At 45.2% G+C, this 19,065-nt stretch overlaps 1 protein-coding gene across 5 annotated transcripts; it reads left to right on the top strand.

The window, feature by feature from the left end:
- The first annotated feature begins 1,799 nt into the window (after nt 1-1,799).
- APTX (aprataxin) lies at nt 1,800-18,781 on the top strand. 5 transcript variants are annotated; one of them, XM_070590259.1, is made up of 8 exons: nt 1,800-1,893; nt 7,981-8,117; nt 9,956-9,997; nt 10,231-10,533; nt 11,154-11,213; nt 12,034-12,260; nt 16,778-16,881; nt 17,629-18,781. In XM_070590259.1, exons 4-8 carry the CDS (start codon nt 10,315-10,317, stop codon nt 17,781-17,783), a joined length of 765 nt encoding a protein of 254 aa, XP_070446360.1. In that variant the 5' UTR covers nt 1,800-1,893; nt 7,981-8,117; nt 9,956-9,997; nt 10,231-10,314; the 3' UTR covers nt 17,784-18,781. The 5 variants fall into 5 exon arrangements, with proteins under 5 accessions (XP_070446360.1, XP_008524583.1, XP_008524584.1 ...); XM_008526361.2 differs by having other exon boundaries at nt 1,809-1,893; nt 9,951-9,997; XM_008526362.2 differs by lacking the exon at nt 9,956-9,997 and having other exon boundaries at nt 1,809-1,893; nt 10,346-10,533.
- The last annotated feature ends 284 nt before the right edge of the window (nt 18,782-19,065 follow it).

Genomic DNA, 19,065 nt, shown 5'->3' with positions numbered 1-19,065 from the left:
ATGAGGTATCGAGAGTGGTCAAATTCATGGAAACTGAAAGTAGAATGGGGGCTGTCAGGGGTTGGGCAATTGGGAAATGGGAGTTGTTGTTTCATTAATACAGAGTTTCAGTTTTGGAAGATTAAAAAGTTCTGGAGAGAGATTTCACTACAATGTGAATATACTTAACACTACTGACCTGTATACTTAAAAATGGCTAAGATGGTAAGTTTTATGTTTTTTGCCACAATAAAAAAAAAAATTTTTAATTTGAAAAAAGAAAAAAACTCCAAAAAAGCCCTGAGCAGCCTAACACCACACACTTTTCTCTGTGTACGGTTGAAGCCTTTGCCTTCCATCAGTGAATCTCAAACTTGAGCAAGCCTCAGGGAGGGCTTGTGGAACGGATTGCTGGGCCCCACCCCCGGAGTTTCAGAATCAGTAAGCCTGGGGCGAGGCTCGAGAATTTGCATTTCTAACAAATTCCCAGGTGTTGTGAGGCTACCGATACTGATCCAAGGGTTACACTTGGAGAGCTACTACATTAGGTAATTCCATAGACTCTGTTAATTTCTAGGTATCTGTTTGTGATAAATCTTCAGTTCTGGGGTCTATGAAAGTCTTAAGTGCCTGCCCTGCCCTTAGCCATGCGTTGTGCCATGCGACCCTGCTTCTCTGGCCAGCAATACGCTGTAGACAAAGGGCTACACTTAATAGGCTGGCTCTGGAAGCTCTGCCCAATTTTACATAACATATGGTGAATAACCTAATTAGCAAAATCCAATACAATTTTGAATGCAAGACACACGAAGGCAGATCAAGTAGAAGCAGAGACTGAAAGAAGCTTAACTCTGAGGAAACAACACAACTGTTCAGGTTACCAGAGCTGCCTCTTTTTACGTGGAGCAGTGTGAACCACACTCCACCGCCATGAGGCCCACGGTGCCGCTGCGATGCTTCCTCTGCTCCCCACTTCCTGGTCCTGGTGTGACCCTAATATGAACCTGCATCTTCTTTGCTAAGGAGGGCAAGTCTCTTCTGTGTTTCCTGGAAGATCCTCCCACCGTCTGTTTTGATAGCTTTGATATCTTCGCACCCTTGAGTCTCTGCTTTTCCATGGAAGGAAATAACATCCTATCTTGATCAAGAAATGTGACATCTAAAGGTTCAGTTTCTACTGAGTTTGAGAAAAATTATAAACTATTCCTTCACCCAGGAGACAGGCATTTTTCCATCTGCCCAAATGCCTTCCAGTCATTGCAATACCTGACGCTTAGGGAACATCCTGGAATTGCTATAAAAATCGGCAGACATATCTCATCCCAACATCCTGCTTCTCTCCTCTCTGATTGCCCTTCCGTCAGTTCATTTAGTGAAGACACCACTCAGAAAATCTTAGCAGGTTTCTCCGCCTCTAGCCCCTCCAGTTCCTTCTCCCTCGAAAAAGGAGAAAGCAGATCGTAGTTTTGAAAGGGGACGGGAAAACAATGCTACGAGTAGGTACGGTTTTGCGGCCGAAAAGACGGCCTTAAAAGTAGCGAGCTTCTCCTTCCGAAAGGAGTGTCAAGAGACTGCCTAGAAAGGGCCAGAGGGGATAAGCCGCCTGAAGTCTCTTTCAACTCAGAGACAGAGGCGGGGAGAGGGCAGCAGCTCTCAGGTAACGAGATGCTGAAAGAGTTCGTCCGCCGAGTTAATCTCCGGGAACCACAACAGGGCCACTGCCCGGTGAGGGACCAATTGGGGCGGGCACTTCCCGATCCGGGCATTGGGTGAGACCCTCTCAGCCAATCTTCGGACAGGCGCTGGTGACGTCACTGGCCGCACACCAGCCTGTCTCGTGACGTCATCCGGCAGGGCCGGAAGTGGTGCGGCATGGAGGAGTGATGCGAACTTGCAGGTCCTTGCGCTCTTGAGGTAAGGCAGTTGTGGGCGTACCTCCTCTGCTGGCCGGGTCGAAAGGCTGGGTGTGGGCCTTAGGCCGGTCCGCTCCTGCCCGTGCGTGCTGGGCTTTGAATAACGCTCTCTGGGCTGCCTTCCCGGCAGGGGCTGCTCGCTCCTCGCGCTCCAGGGCGCTCGGCAACCCACTGCCATCCTGCTCCCTTGGGCCGTGTTTGGGCGGCGCTCACCTTGGTCTCCGACCCACTTGGGGTTCGCCCTCCTGTACCCCCGACGCTGTATCTAGCTTGGTCGCTACACAGGCAGAGAAAAGTTCAGAGGCTGGACACTGTCCAACCCAAGGAGGTGGCTCAGCTTGTCGGGAAGGACATTGTTTCCTGCAGAAACGCGCCTTGAAAGGAACTCGAGGGCCCTTCCCAGCGGCCTCAGCAGGCCTTCCGGGAAGGCCAGAAGCAGCACGCCTTTTCTCACGCAGACCAGTGATAGCGGTTCAACAAAGGCAGGGATCTGATTTCCATTGGAATGAATGTGGTCCAGGTCTGCAGCCTTTTGGGAATTTGATTTATTATTATGGGTCGTTAGAGCACTTGAGACAGGACTGTTCATATGGGCTGACAATACAGATTTGTGCCCTTTCACTGTAGTCGCACAGTCAGAGCTGTTGGATGGTCTTTTAACATGTCCTTAGCTCCTGCTTTCATTCCACCATCACTATTTACAAGAGTGATAATAGTGTTGAATGCTTACTTTTTGCCAGACATTGAGGTTTATATACTTCCTCATTTAGCCCTTGTGACAACCCGGTGGTGCTGAGCAATTATTAATATCGTTTTACAGCTGAAGAAATAAAGACAGGTTAAATAACTGGCCTCAAGTCACATAGTGAGTAGGCGGTGGAGCCAAGATTTGAAGTCAAGCAGGTGGGCCTCAGAGGCCTGGATGTTCTCCACTGTTCTATCTTGACCTTCTTCAGTTATTCATTAAGTTCCCAAACACCTCACGCCGTTGTTATCTACTATTTTATGGAGAAAATCGAGGTAATCAAGTGTGCTTTTCCTTAGATTTCTGCCCCTGCTTTTCCTTCTCAGAGTCGTCTAGATTTACACCCATCTTTACCTTTCCTTCAGTCTCAGCCTGAACTGTCTCCTCTGATCAAAGCAAATCTTATCTTTGCTTCTGGCCTTTCTTTTATACTTTCACCTGTGAGACCTTGTTTTTGTTTGTCTTTTCTGCCCCGTCTATGTCCCAGTCATGCATAAACAAGGTCAGGTTTTTCAGATTCCTGGCTACCCCTCTCCCCCGCAGCATGCCAGAAAGAAAAAGTTCTTGGTGATCCATCTTCCTTTAGCTGTCATCCAGTAACTCTCTTCCCCCTCTTATCCAGACTGTTTCTTAGAGTGTTCTAAATTCTGTCTCTGTTTCCTCACCTTGCATCCCCTCTGCAGTCTAGCTCTCAGATCTGTCCTTATTCTGAAATTATGCTTGGAGGTTACCAGTGATTGATGATCAAACCAGATAGGCATTTTCAATCACTAGTGAATCTCTTTGCTGCTTTTGGAACTTGGTGATACCTCTCACTCCCTACTCCTTTGCTTTCCAGGACCTTACACTCAGCTGCTTTATTCAACAAACGTTGTGATACAGAGATGAACAAGACCAAGTGCTTTCCCTCAAGGAGCTTGCATTCTAGCTGTTTCTCCATGTGCCTCTCTCAACAGATGTTAGCTCAGGCAAATTTTCCTCAGCAAAAACAAAAACAAAAACAAAAAAAAACCTACCTCTGGCACACATTGGCTATGTGACATGAGCATGTAACTAATGTTCTCTAAGCCTTAAATTTTCTCTTTCTTGAAATAAGAGTTGTTGTGAAGATTAAATAAGATGATATAAGTAAGACATTTAGCAAGTGCCTAGCACAAAGTGCCTAGCCTTTGATAAAGGTATGCTTAATACCAGGGGATCCAGAAGTACAAGACCAGGCCTCGTCCTGGGCAGTGATCGCCAGAGGCCCTTCCTCCAGGTTTCCTGGATCTATGGGCTATGGTGCAGTCTGTTCACAAGGAGATTATAGTCTCATTTGGAGAAGAGAGTTATATCTACATTACATTTTCAGAGAACTGTGATGGTAAATCGACCACACCCAATAACAAGATGTGGAGGAGAGAAGACAGCTCAGTGAAGGCTTCAGGGAGGAGGTGGGACTTGAAATTTGAGTAGGATTTTGGTTTCTAGGAGGGCAGAGAGAATGTAAACCAATACCAGGAGGTGATATTAAGAATGATTTATTTGGGAGATGTGATTCAGTGCGTTTTATCTGAAGGATGTATGTGTGTGCAAGGATGCATGTATGTGAGTCTGGGAGAAGGGAGGGGAGAGCGGGATGGGTAAATGGGACTAGTTCTGTGAAAAGCAGTGGAAGGTCAAAGAAGTAACCTCTGTGGAGTTAGAGTATGAGGGTCTCAACTTCAAGCCTGAGGGGTTTGAGACTGATCAGGGCTGGGCAATTTTCCAGGGCTGTGTTGGACATTATGGTAGCCCCCGGCCACATTTGCCTATTTAAACTTAAATTAAGTTTTAAAAAATCTTACGTAAGATATTCAGTTCCTCTGTCACGTTAGCTACATTTCAAATGCTCGATTGTCACATGGTGGCTGTGTTATTGAACAGAGCAAGTTTAGGACATTTCCTTCATTGCAGAAAATTCTATTGGACAGTGCAATTCCAGGTCATCAGATTGATGGCCTTCTGTGGCCCGTCAGATCACATGGGTTCCTTATGAAATAATCAGAATTTCTTTCTGACCAGTCCTCACAATTCTGGAATGAAAGGTATGGAGCTGAAAAATAGAAAATTAGAATTCATTCACATAGTTGTGAGGATGTATGGGATTGCCCCAAGAGAGGAGCAAAGCACCGCCCTAAGAAGAAGATGAGCCGGAGGAGGACAGAGAGAAGGAAGGGAAGAGAGCCTGGGAGAGTTCTCATCTGGTCATTCACTTGCAAATGTTTATTGTATTCTTGCTGTGTGCCAGGTATTGTGTTAAGTGCTGGGAATATACTGATAAGCAAAAATGGGCTTGACCTCTACCTTCTTAGAGCTTACTCTTTATGATGTTTTACTGGAGGGACTATATTGAGGATTCGGGAACACCCATCTTGTGTGCTCCCCATAGCCTAAAATGCTTCATTCCTAGAAGCTGTAGCTGGAGGCTGACATGGGCCAAGGTATTGCTTAAGGTGAGTTGCACAAGCATTGTGCAGTCACTGCTTCAGCTTCTCAAGAAGTAGTAAATAGGAACGTCATAACTTCAGAACTTTGGGGAGAATCAAGTGTGTGAATGTGTGTTTGTGTCGGGCTGGAGGGGTAGTTCCTCTTATTCTGCAGCAGCCAGCCGTGCTCTCAGCTGCCCGTCAGATTCCTTTCTGGCCCTGCTCTCAAACTGTGTTCTTTCCAGGCTTCTTTTACTGTCAGCGTGAGCAGTCAGTTACCACGTGACTTATTTGCCAATTTCTATTGAAGACATACTTCACTTCTCGGTCCATTACCTGCTCATCCGTCGGTTTCCAGCAAGTGCAGACAGATGCCCCTCTGAGCACACGCATTTGGAAGTGGGGCCTTCCTGCAGCGCCATCATCATCTGAGGCTGCAGGTTTCGGATGTTAGATTTACAGCTGGCTCTTCATGCTCTTGCTTCAACTTCACAGACCTGCTGGCCTGCTGTTTGGACCTCCCTCTGGCCCACATTATAGTAACAGCCTCCTGACTAGTCTCTGACTCTAGATGTCTCCACTCCAGCTTCTGTACACACAGCTGTTGCTTCACCTTACTGTGCAGCTCAGAACCTGCCAGTTGTCTTCCACTGACTGTCAGATCTAAACTTTTAGCCTACTGTTCTTTCAACACCTTCGTCTTTTTTTGTCACTCCCTGGGGCAGCTCCTCTGGGTCAGCCAACTAAAGTCTCCTTTCCACCCTGACCAGTTGCTTGTCATTGCTGAAATCTGTGCTGTCACTCGTGCTCTATGGAGTGTCCCCTCCTACTCTTTTTCTTCCTTGTCAGTCCCCTTGGCTCTTGGCCTTTTCGACTGGGCGGTTTCTGAAGCCTTTCCTGACTGATCCACTTCCTGTGACTGCACCTCCTCAGCCCTCATTTGCTCACTCTGCCGTGCGTGATCCTGTCTTTGCAGTTGGTAACGCAACTCTGATTTTTTAAAATCTGGTTTGTTTTCTCTCCCCCTTGGACACAAAGCTTGTGCAGAGGGCCTGGTAAGTGCTGCCTTGCCTACAGGGGACACTTCCCAAAGAAAGTGTCTTAGCGGCTTGAGCATTGATAAGCTTCTGGAGTCTAGGGAGGCATCCCAAAGATCTAGTCCTGTCCCTGCCCAGCCTCCCTGGGTGATCTCCTCCTCTCCCTCTGCCTCAGCTTCTGTGACCTGTTGATGTCCTTCAGTCCATTCCTCTCCCTGAGCTTCATACCTGTATACCCGACTTGACCCTGGGATCTGCCACAGGCAACTTAATCTCATGTTTCAATCTGAAATCACTTCTTCTTCCCCTACCGTTTGTCCCCAGATTATGTCTCCTTGTATATTCCTCATTTTGCTTCATGGATATTTCCAAATTAGAAATCCTGGTTGGTTGGGGCCGGTCCAGTGGCGCAGTGGTTAAGTTTGCACGTTCTGCTTCTCGGTGGTCCAGGGTTCGCCGGTTTGGATCCTGGGTGCGGACATGGCACCGCTTGGCAAAAAGCCGTGCTGTGGTAGGCGTCCCATGTATAAAGTAGAGGAAGATGGGCACGGATGTTAGCTCAGGGTCAGTCTTCCTCAGCAAATAGAGGAGGACCGGCAGTAGTTAGCTCAGGGCTAATCTTCCTCAAAAAAAGAGAAAAAGTCCTGGTTGGTGTCTCTCTACTCCTTTGTCATGCCCCAAATGCAGTCAGTAATCAAGTCTACCTGCATGATTTCTTCTTCCTCTCCATCCCCTTTGTGCAGGCCTCCTCTCTCTCCTGAATTTCTTGTCTCTTTCTCCTCTGCTGATACTCTACATGGCCATGAAAGTTAATTTTCAAAAGAAGACCAGCACCTCCACACTTGTGCAGGTTATGTATTGCACAAACGTGCTGCATTCACACTTTAGAAATTTTAGGTTTGTATGTTTATTATGACGATCTTCTGGCAGATGGCAGTAAAATGTATTGTTCTAACATCAATATGTTATTGACAATTAAGGAAGGGAAATCTTCTGATACACATAAAGATGCCTGTGGACTGAAGAACATCCTCTGTTCTTATGTCCTTAGTTCTCTGCCAGGCAGACTCCTCCTCATCCTTTAAAACCCAGCACAAATACTCCTTCCTCATGAAGCCTTTTTTTTTTGCTGGGAAAGATTTGTCTGGAGCTAAAATCTGTTGCCAATCTTCCTCTCTTTCTTTCCTTCCTCAAAGCCCCAGTACATAGCTGTATATGCTAGTTGTAAGTCCTTCTGGTTCTTCTGTGTGAGCTGCTGCCACAGCATGGCTTCTGACAGATGAGTGGTGTGGCTCTCCTCCTGGGAACCGAACCTGGGCCACTGCAGCCCAGCATGCCGAACTTTAACCTTTAGGCCATCAGGGCTGGCTCTTATGAAGCCTTTTTTGACACTCCCTGCGAGAGTCAGTCATTCCTTTCCCTGGGCTAATGCCTATTTGGTTACTCCCTTCTTATAGTGCTTATCCCATTATATTGTAATAATTGGTATTTGAGTCTGTCTGCCCCCGCCCCCATTCCCCAGGCCCCTCAAGGATAGGGACAGTGCGTAATCGTTCTTTGCTCCTTTGATCTTCAGCATGTAGCACATAGAATTTATCAATAAACTTAACAAATATTTGATTGCTTAGCATGATTCAGGCACAGAAGTAAATACTTCACCCGCATTATCTTATTTAATCCTCACAACAGCCTCAGAGTCCTGTCATTATCACATTTTACAGGTGAGGAAATTGAGACTAGGGAGGTGAGGTCACTTGCCTTGAGATGAACAGTTGGTAAATGGCGTGTGTGGTGGTGCTGGGTGTGGCCGTGGAGGACTTGGGCTGGTTTTCCCAGATCCTCTTCTGTTTTTCTCCCAGAGTAATGATGCGGGTGTGCTGGTTGGTAAGACAGGACAGCTGGCACCAGCGAATCAAACTTCCACATTTGGAAGCAGTTGTGCTTGGGCGCGGCCCAGAGACCAAGATCACTGACAAGAAATGTTCTCGACAGCAAGGTAACTGTCTTAGGAATGTGGAGATTACCATGTTTGGTTCCTTTGGGTCGTGATAACCAAAGATGCACATTTCCTGGGTGCTTTTGATAGGAAATCTTTTGTCTGCTATAGACAAAACTCAGGAACTGAGCTCTTTTAGCCAACACCAGGGCCCCATTCCCTCCTGATTCCACCCTGTGACAGTGGTTAGTGTTCAGTGTTGGGAACAGGCGGCTTCCATCCTGTTACTGCGAGGTGCTGGAACTGAATCCTGCACCCTGCCCTGCCTGAGGAGAGTTCACGTTGGGCAGTTAGACAGTTGAGTTCTGGGATCTCCAGGCTGAAACCGTGTCTAAGAAGTGATGGGGTGGTTCCATCCTTTACACGTTGCCTCCCACAGAGGGTGGTATCTTTGTAAGACTACGGCATCCAGCTCTTGAAATGCCTTTCCTGGGATTTAGTGAAATGAAAGTCCCTAGGAAAAAGCCTCATTATGTACCTCACTTTTTCTCTAAAACTGCAGACATGCTCACTGCCAGCAGGCCTCCTGCAGTGTGATTCCCATAGCAGAGTTTCCCAAGGCTCACAGTCTGCAGCACTGATTTTGGTTTTTCCCACAAAAGTTAATCTAAATGGGGAAAAAAAAGCCACGCTTGAGCAGGTTAGATCCAAGATTCAGAAGAAGACACTGCTTCTCGCTCTCTGTCCCCCTCGTCAGAGCAGCAACTGTAGGAACGTATGTGTCAGCGTATCCTCCATGGAGAACAGCTATGGTATCTCTTCTTTCCTCCCTGTCTCACCCTGGAAACTTTGTTCACTTACCTCAACGTGAGTGTTTAATGTTACTTCTTCCCACACATGCTCACACTGTTCTGACTCTCAATCTTCCTTTTTTTCCCCTAGCATCTTTTGTGTTTTTTAAGCTTGGCACCTGAGCTAACAACTGTTGCCAATCTTTTTCTTTTTTTTTCTTTTTCTCCCCAAGTCCCTCCAGTACATAGTTGTATATTTTAGTTGTGGGTCCTTTAATTGTGGCATGTGGGATGCCGCCTCAATGTGGCCTGATGAGCGGTGCCATCTCCACGTCCAGGATCTGAACCAGTGAAACCGTGGGCCGCCAAAGCAGAGTGCGCGAACTTAACCACTCAGCCACGGGGCTGGCCCCCTGCAGTCTTCTTTCTAGAATATTCTCTTCACTCCTCCCACCCTATGCCAGCTGAACTTCTGTTTTCCAGGAATGTATCTTCTGTCTCTTTCTCCATGAAGGCATCTGATAGTTTTATGTAATAGTGGAAACCTGATTTAATCCTGAGCCAAGAGCTTGTGAGAGAAGTGGGTCTGCTTCCCTGACTGCAGAGTCTGTGATCCTGAGTGGGCCAAGGGCTCTGGAATAGGGAGACCTGTGGGGATTCAGTGAAGGTGTCGCATACGGATATTAGCAGTAGCTAAGGTAGTATGGATGATGGTGTTGGCTGTCAATGACAGACCGCATCTACAATGGTGGTCCCATAAGGTTAATACCATAGAGCCTAGGAGTGTAGAAGGCTGTACCATCTGGGTTTGTGTAAGTACACTCTATGATGCTTGCATCATGACGAAATCATGTAACAACAGATTTCTTAGACAGTATCCCCTTCGTTATGCAATATATGACTATATGTATGCCATTGGACATTTTCTGCAAGGATTTGGAGCCCCAGCCACCTGTGTAACAGGCAATTTTACTGATAGGGCTTTGAGGAGACCCCTGTCAGGTTGCCTCCTGGAGTGAGGCTTCATTGACCTCTAGGGAGATAGGAGCAAGGGCCTGGTTCTTCATGGCATTTGGGTGTAACTGTTTTCAATCTCTTTCAGTACAGTTGAAAGCAGAATGTGACAAAGGATATGTCAAGGTAAAGCAGGTATGTCTGTCTGTAACTTGGATTTCTATTTTACGCTTGATTTTCTTATGCTGTTGACTTGAGAATGTCTGGGCCAGCCAATATAGGCTTCTTTATCATGTGTGGAAGTGACGGAGTAACGTAAGTGACATTAAGCATGGTGCCTGGCACATAGTAAGTGGTTAGCATAGCAGTGGCTGTATTCCTAATGGTGTCATTGCCATTATTATAATTATTTTCTGATTATTCCATAGGTGGGGGTCAATCCCAGCAGCATTGACTCAGTTGTAATTGGGAAGGACCAAGAGGTGACACTGCAGCCTGGCCAGGTTCTCCACATGGTGAATGAACTGTATCCATATATTGTAGAGTTTGAGGAAGAGGCAAAGAGCCCTGGCCTGGAAGCACACAGGAAGAGAATGAGGTCAAGCAACAGTGACTCTGTAGGAAGGGATGCTGCCCAGAAAGCTGAGTCCAGTACAAGACTGGAATCTGGGAGTGACCCTAGCCAGTGCTCTATGCCCGCACAGAAGGGGAAAGATGCATCTGCCAAAAAGGTGAGGGTCGGGTGCTTGATGGACGCTGGGGAGATTAAATGAGATGTAATGACTGCTGAGGTGTTTCGTAGGCTGTGAAGCCTGGACAGTAGGGGGTTATTAACCATGACAAGGGTTATTAACCGTGATGACAGAGGCTCTTGTTTGTGTCACCAGTCAGCTGGATGAATATCCCTTTATGTACTTTTCTCTTGAATTCCTGAGGTAAGCCACTTGAAGGTAGGGCTGTAATGGCAGTGTATTAACTCTGAGCTACTGAGATGGGTCGCTCATTTGTGTACCTATAGGTTAGCATGGGAACACTTTTCATAGATCATGTCATTCGCATCCGGATGTCGAAGTGGAAACTTAGTCAGGCTGTAGGTGGAGTGGTAGGGGGCAAAGAGGATGCATTCACACTGGCATGTCCAGCCTCTGTCTAGACATGCAGCTCTGGATATAGGAAGAAGATTCCATGGCTTACAGTTACAACAGCAGAAGGTTGAGGTAAAGGGAATGTAGTTTCATTCTTAAAAACTAACCTTATTTTCAAGTTTGGTTGGACTGTGCTAACACACAATATTAACTAATGCCAAATTTAACTACTGGCAGTTAGGATTTATTTTGCCTTTTTGTTTTAGGAATCATTGGGCCACTGGAGTCAAGGCTTGAAGATTTCTATGCAGGACCCCAAAATGCAAGTGAGAATAAAATTTTGGCATGGAAATACATTTCATGTTTTAAAGGACCACTCCACAGAGGTCATAATACAAGTGAAATCAAAGGAGATCAGTCCTTCTGAATGAAATTCCTTTTATTGGGCTATTTTGTGAGAACAAATGGCTTTTCCCATTGTCAGTAAGTTAGCAACTGGAATTCTTTGGAGAAAAGCTCAGTTCTGCAAGTGAATATCCCCTCTGCCTTGTTCCTCCTAAACTTCTGGGTACTGTTAAGGGAAGTTGTGTTAGCCTTCATGTGGTCCCTTTCAAGGGAACGTCAGATAATGTATTGTGACTGTAGTTACTAGGCTGCCCTGGGATTAGTAGTCAGGCATCATCCTGGGAGGAGTCTGAGTTCTTGAATTACATCCTTGGGTGACAAGGGGCCAGATCTGATAGGGCTTCTTGGAACACACGTGCGTGTGTCACATGGTCTGCTGTGTTAGGGCAGAGAAGAGTGCATTTGAAATTTATGCCAGCAAGGATTTCACATCAGATCCTTAGGAAGTGTTTCGTACTGTGCATTGTCTGTGTATTCTGTGTAGTATGGTGATTGAAAACACAGACTCTGAGTCAACTAGATCTGGATTGGAATCGTAGATTTCCCACTTAGTAACTGTGAGACTTTGTGCCAGACATTCAGCTTATCTGAGTCTCTGTGGGCTCATCCGTCAAAATTGGATACGAAAACCTTTTGCACAAGATTGTGGTGGGAATTAAGTGAGTTAAAGAAGATGACATCTCCTGGCACACAGAAGATGCATGGTAGATGTCCGTTTTCTTCTCTTGTGTCCTCTGCTAGGTTTACAAAGACGAGCAGGTGGTGGTGATTAAGGATAAATACCCCAAGGCTCGTCACCACTGGCTGGTCTTACCGTGGGCCTCCCTTTCCAGTCTGAAGGCTGTGACCAGGGAACACCTCGAGCTCCTCAAGCACATGCACGCTGTCGGGGAAAAGGTGATTGCAGAGTTTGCGGGGTCCAGCAAACTCCGCTTCCGATTGGGCTACCATGCCATCCCCAGCATGAGGTAAGCCTTGTGGGTGGTGCTGGTGTGTTCTGGTTCTGTCTGGGTGGACAGATGGATTCAGCCTCGGTCCGCTGAGTGCGCTCATAGCCCTGAGGCCCAGGGAGTAGGGTGGGATGTCTCCAAGGCAGGTGGGCTGAAACTTCCACCCTTCTGTCTGACTTGCCTGCAAGCCTTGAGTTCCTGCTTCTGCTTGTAATCCTGACACGTATGGTTCTTTGTTCCCCTCAAAGTGTAGACCTCTGAGGGTCTAACCTATGAACTAGGTGAAGCCACCTCATTACCCTCAGATGAAGAATTGTGGTCAGTGACTTTTATCTGATTTTTCAGAAGCATCTATGACCCCTAATTGATTAAGGACTATTGTTCTGATGGAGGCAAACATCCCTGACTTCTGTCGTGACAGCTTTACTAGATCTAAGATTTAAAATAAAACGAGAGGAAAGTGTAGAGCCTGTTTTCCTTTGGCTCATCCCAGAAGGATTCAGAAAGGAATGATTGTTTTCAAAGAAGGCCTGCACAGCAATCTCCACAGTTCTTTTGAGCTAAGCAACTAGATAAGCAGTCTAATGAGATTTCAGAGTTTTTATCTTGGTTTTTTTTTTGGGTGGTAAAATATTCACAGCATAACATTTACCATTTTAACCATTTTTAAGTGTACAGTTCAATGGCATTAAGTACATTCACATTGTTGTGCAACCATCATCACAATCTGTTTCTAGTTTTTTCATCTTCTCAAACTACCTACCATTGGCCCTTCCCGCCAGCCCCTGACAACTGCCATTCCACTTGTTTCTTTTGGTTTTCTTTTTTCTTTTAAAGATGTTATTTTTTTCTGTTTTCTCCCCAGAGTCCCCCAGTACGTAGTTGTATATTCTTAGTTGTGAGTCCTAGTTGTGGCATGTGGGATGCCGCCTCAGCATGGCTTGACAAGCAGTGCCATGTCCACACCCAGGATTTGAACCAGGGAAACCCTAGGCCGCCGCAGCAGAGCGTGCGAACTGAACCACTCGGCCGTGGGGCCGGCCCCACTCCACTTTGTTTCTATAATTTGACTTCTCTAGGCCCCTCATATAAGTGGACTCATACAGTATCTGTCTTTGTCACTGGCTTATTTCACTTAGGATAATGTCTTTAAGATTCGTCCATGTTGTAGCAGGTGTTAGAATTTCTTTTGGTTATTTTTTTTTTAACCACCCAACATTCTTCACATTTTATTTAGGTGAGTAATTTTGACTTAGATTACTGGCTACTTTAATGGAATGAGATTTTCGTGCCACATTTTTTTCCCTGTCCGTACTCTTTCTTTTAAATTGAGGCATAACTTACATACAAAAAATGCATGGTAAAATTTATAATTTGATCAGTTTTGGCAAATGTATATGCCGTGTAACTATCACTCTGATCAAGACACAGAATGTTTCTGTCGTCTCGTCCCAGAAAGTTCGCTTGTGTTCCTTTCCAGTTAATCCTCCTCTCAACCCCCAAGCATTGTTCTCATTTCTTTCCAGCATAGACTCGTTTGTCTGTTCTAGAATTTCATGTAAATGGAGTCACGATGTATATTCTTTTTCTGTCTGACTTTTTTTGGTCAGCATAAGGATTTTGAGATTCATGCATGTTGTTGTGTATATCATGGACGTACTTCATTTCTTTGCTCTTGGTTAAATACCTAGTAGTGGAATTGCTAGGTTATAGGATAGATGTATGTTGTACCTAATATTAAAAAAAACTATGTCTTATCAAAACCTTATTCAAAAATTTAGGCCGAAAATTTACCTCTAATCCTATTTCCCGAATGCGCTTTTCACATAGAAATCGTGGTGTCCATATCTTTTGCATATAATGAATGTTGTACTAAGGAGGATGCAAACGCAAGCGCTGGGGCCGATGATGGGGAAAGCAAAATGAGCAGTAAGTCAAGTTGCTGCTTACACATCCTTTTATGACCACTCGTTATGCTATAATTTTGAATAAACATTATAGAAAGGGTAACAAATTAAATAATTATTCCTACTGTAAAAGTAATATATTTTCAATTTAGAAAATATGAAAAAGAAAGTATGAAGCAGAACAAAGATCTTCCATAATTCACCACTGAACCATTGAACTCCAGACCTTATTCGAATTTCCTCCTTTTTTCTTAGCATCTTTTTCCACTCTGGGATCCAATCCAAGATCCCGCTGCACTGTGTTTTTGTTGTCTCTCCTCCGTCTCCCCTAATCTGTGACAGTTCCTCCTCCTTTTTCTGGTTTTCATAACCTTGACACCTTTTTTTTTTTGAGGAAGATTAGCCCTGAGCTAATCCTCCTCTTTTTTTGCTGAGGAAGACTGGACCTGAGCTAACACCTGTGCCCATCTTCCTCTACTTTTTTTTTTAATATGTGGGACGCCTGTCACAGCATGGCTTGCCAAGCGGTGCCATGTCCTCTCCCGGGATGTGAACTGGCAAACCCTGGGCTGCCGAAGCGGAACGTGCACACTTAACCACTGTGCCACCGGGCCGGCCCCTGGCTAATTGTTTTATAGGATGTCTCTCAGTTTGAGTTTGTCTGATGGTTTTTCATGATTAGATTGAGGTTACACCTTTTTTTTTTTTTTCTCAAAACACCACAGAAGTGCTGTTGTGTCTTTCTCAGTGCTTCATATGAAGGAGTGCGTGATGTCGAGATGGTTTATTCCTTGTGACGTTTACTTTGGTGGTGTCTGCTGGGTTTCTCTACTCAAAGTCTTTGTAATGGATGAATGTCTTGAATATTTTGAGACTATGCTACTATTTTCTTTCTCTTCAAACTTTTGCCCAGTGATTTTAGCATCTATAGGTGGATCTCGCCTATAACAGTTATTACTGTGGTGTTTATCTAATGGGGATTTTATGTTTCCTCATTCCTTCTAATTTATTAATAAGAATTCTTCGTCGTGGAAGAGCTATCCCTTCTCCCCCATCAGGTATTTATTGAATTATTTATCAGTATGGACTCATGGATATTTATTTTATTCTGTAGGCTTTGATTCAATCTTTTATTATTTATTTTGTTTCTCATATTGCTCCAGCCTTGGTCGTTGGATACTCCTTTAGGTTGGCTCCTCTTTGATATCCTCCAACATTTTTTGACCACTTCCTTATTTTCTGGCCCCTTATTTCCTTTTATTCTGGCCCCTTGTTTTCTGGAACAAGATGTTCCAAGCTCATCTTACAATTTTCCTGTTCTAGTGCTAGAATGAACCACTTCTCCAAAGAGCCCTAGTTCCTTTTATTGGAGAGTGATATTTGTACACCAAGATTTGGGTGCTAGGTTTCTGCAATGAGAGAAGTGGTTGATCCAGGGTGTCTTTGCTCCTAGGTCCTCTCAGCAGATAGAGCCAGGAAGCACACATGCGAATCCTAACCCGCACACAGATTTCTCTGTTTATATCTGTATTTATCTATCTGTATACATATATGGAAAACCATGAGTTCAGACTGATAACCTCTGATTTCAGTCCCACTCCACAGGTTCATTTTTGTCTCCCCATTTCCTTCATTGTAACTTCTTCCTCCAGCAGTGAGTAATCTGGCTCTCTTTAGCTACAATAAGCTCATTTATTTGTTCAGTTCCAGGATGCATATAAAACAGTTGCAGAATTGCTGACCCACACCCCTGTGAGGAAGACACTCACTGGGCACAGTATTTGTGTACAGTTCTTTTTACCTTTACGGTATCCACTCACAGTACTGTTTTCCAGAGTTAATTAGGTTACTTATTTTCTTTCTGACTCTCTTCAGTGTGGTTCCTTCACTCATTTGTCACACGGTTCAGTTTCTTTGTTACTGCTTAGGTTCCATTTTGGATTCCCACACACGCGGGTTGATTTTGATTATCTCTTGGGGGGATGTGAAATAGTCCTGATTCTGAGAGTCAGAGCTATACAAAAGGCGTCCTGCTTGGTTTAACAAGTCTAAGGGAGAATTGATTTTCTTCCCCAAACCTGCTTTCCCCTAAGCTTCTCCATCTCAGTAAGTGGCACCTTCCCAAACCTACGTCCCATCCTGAGATTGTGTGTACCGAGACTCAGTGATCTCTGTCGTTAGGACGTCACACTCAAAGGAGACTGATTAGGATATGGTTCAGGTTCTTGATACACAGCATTCCTTTTCAGAGTTTGTAGGGTATTTTTTCTGCCCTAAACAAGACTCCAGCTGTAAAAGAAATGCTTAATGATGTTGAAAGGATTAAGCCATAGTTTTTTTTTTTTAAGATTGGCACCTGAACTAACATCTGCTGCCAATCTTTTTTTTTTCCTTCTTCTCCCCAAAGCCCCCCAGTACATAGCGGTAGATTCTAGTTTAGGTCTTTCCAGCTCTGCTGTGTGGGACGCTGCCTCAGCCTGGCATAATGAGTGCTGCCGTGTCCGTGCCCAGGATCTGAACCGGTGAAACCCTGGGCCAACAAAGGGCAGTGCGAACTTACCCACTTGGCCATGGGACCGGCCCCTAAGCCATAGTTTTTAATGGTCAATTTTTTTTCCTCTCAACTAGCCATGTACACCTTCACGTGATCAGCCAGGATTTCGATTCTCCTTGCCTGAAAAACAAAAAACATTGGAATTCTTTCAATACGGAATACTTCCTAGAATCACAAGGTAAACAGTGTTGATCATTTTCACATTTCTTTTGTTTTCTCAGCTGGTCTTATACTTGATTCAGTTGTTTCCCTAAATTATAACCTGGCCTCAAAAACTCATGTACAATTTGTATTCCCTGTAAGGAGAGCCCCATTAAAAGAAACCAGATTGTTTGATTGTAGCAGGATTGCCCCTTTACAGTGAGCAGCCTTCTTGGGGGACCTAGAAAGCCATTTTGTCAGGGTCAGAAAGGTATTGTTATTATTGTAACAACAGGAGACAACATGTCCTGAGAATTATGGGAGTTCGTGGGGTGAAAGCGCTGGGCATTCTGTCTCTTCTGCTGTCAGCGGGGCAGGAGCGTGGGGGCTGCCTTGTGTCAGGAGTGGTTAGTTAACGGGGGAAGGCTGTTATATGTGGAAGGAAGCATTTCCCAGTGTGCGTACTGTGGAACTTCAGTGTGCTGGGGTGTTAATGGTGACAGCTACGACCGACCAAGGGCCAGCCAGGGCTAAAGCGCTGGGATAGCCTTTGATGTAGTAGCATGGATTGTGAGAGTGCATCCTGAAGGAGCATAATCATCTCAAAAATAGGCTGCTCAGATTTAGAATCTGATCAAGCCCATTTTCCCAACATTCTAACCTCACGTTCACCGGCTTTAGGATACCTGGCATGTTTTTATTTGGAGTCATATTTTCTTTTTTTTGATACTTATATTGGCTTTCCAGAGGAGCTGCCCTCTGAACTTGTTTTCCTTGTCTGTAGCTGTGATCGAGATGGTGCAAGAGGCTGGCAGAGTGACTGTCCGAGACGGGATGCCTGAGCTCCTGAAGCTGCCCCTCCGTTGTCATGAGTGCCAGCAGCTGCTGCCTTCCATTCCTCAGCTGAAGGAGCATCTCAGGAAGCACTGGCCCCAGTGACCGTGGAGCCTGGACCACTGCATTGCATATAGCTCATTGTGTCGAGCAGACTCCTGCCACCTGTTCTGGATGGCTTGTGACCTTTTACTTGTTTCTCGAATTAAAATGTGCAGCTTTTTTTTGTTTTTTACAAAGCTTGTTGTATTCCTGAGTAGCTGCAATGTGGGATGACTCAAAATAGTTAAGGAATTAAGAATTTGGGCTTGTCATGGATGTGTTCTCTGGTGAGGGTGTCTGGGACATGCCTGACCCACCATTTCCAGGACCCACGTCAGGTCTGATGCACGGGAGCAAAGCCGTGTTCATACTGACCTAACGCAGGATGTGGAAGCAGAGGGTGGATTGTATATCTCTGTTCCTTACACGCATCCTCCCTCCCTGGAGGCATGTGGGAGCCTTTCATCAGAGCAGCCAGAGGGCCTCTTGTTTATCCCAAAGGTGCTGCTTGGTCTTGTCTCTGATCTTAACCAGTTCTGTGATATTCTTTATCTGATTCATTGGGAGACTTCGTTTCTTCTGTCCCTGTCATTCCCGTCTATCCAAAACCACCCAAATGCTCAGGAAGTCTGTCTGATCCCCTCTCCTTCACTCTGAGCAAACAGGCTAGGTGAGGGGCTGGAGGGATGGGTTTCTCCTAAAATCAGGGGTTCCTGGCTGCTGAGGGAGTACTCAGCCCTGTTCACCGCGCTTCAGCTGTCAGCCTTCTTGCTGGCCTGCTTGAGCTGTTGTCTGAAGATGAAGTTCATTTCTTTGGGCCATCTCTCTCAGGCAGCTGAAAACTATCAGGAGTTCAGCTGAGCGTCACAGTCAGTTGTATGCGTGAAAAGGTAGCTGTCGAATGAAAAAGTTGCACAGACCCTATAGCTTCATTTTTTCCTCAGAACAAATTTGCATGGAACTGTTGATCAAGTTGGTTTTGGGATAATGTCAGAACTAAAGGTAAAAGGAAATCCAAAATGTTGTTTTTGATTAAATTGTTGATGTGTTTGGGCCTGTGACTCTTTTTGCCCTTGAGTTTGTAAAAAAAAAAAAACAACCAAAAAAACAAAACGCTTTTAAGAATAACTTCTCTCTGGAGAGAGAAAACCTCAGTCCATAGAGCACATTTGACCTCAGTGTCTTTCACAGGTAAATAAGGTGCCGCACTGGTTTCTTGGTGAGCGTGCTTGTAGTCATAATTAGTAGTAGTTAGTGATTACAGCAGCTAATACTTGTTCCACTCCTGTGTGTCTGGCATTATACTAAGCACTTTATTCAAATTCTCTCATTTACTCCTCACTGT

The sequence above is a fragment of the Equus przewalskii genome, chromosome 22 (assembly GCF_037783145.1).
Source record: "Equus przewalskii isolate Varuska chromosome 22, EquPr2, whole genome shotgun sequence".
NCBI lineage: Eukaryota > Metazoa > Chordata > Mammalia > Perissodactyla > Equidae > Equus > Equus przewalskii.
This window is presented reverse-complemented; position numbering and strand designations above follow the sequence as displayed.

Excerpts from the sequence above, each read along its gene's own strand:
- APTX (XM_008526361.2), top strand. The coding sequence starts at position 7,985 with ATGATGCGGGTGTGCTGGTTGGTAAGACAGGACAGCTGGCACCAGCGA. Across the intron at positions 10,534-11,153 it reads AAGATGCATCTGCCAAAAAG|GAATCATTGGGCCACTGGAG; the intron begins GTGAGGGTCGGG and ends TTTTTGTTTTAG. Across the intron at positions 16,882-17,628 it reads ATACTTCCTAGAATCACAAG|CTGTGATCGAGATGGTGCAA; the intron begins GTAAACAGTGTT and ends CCTTGTCTGTAG.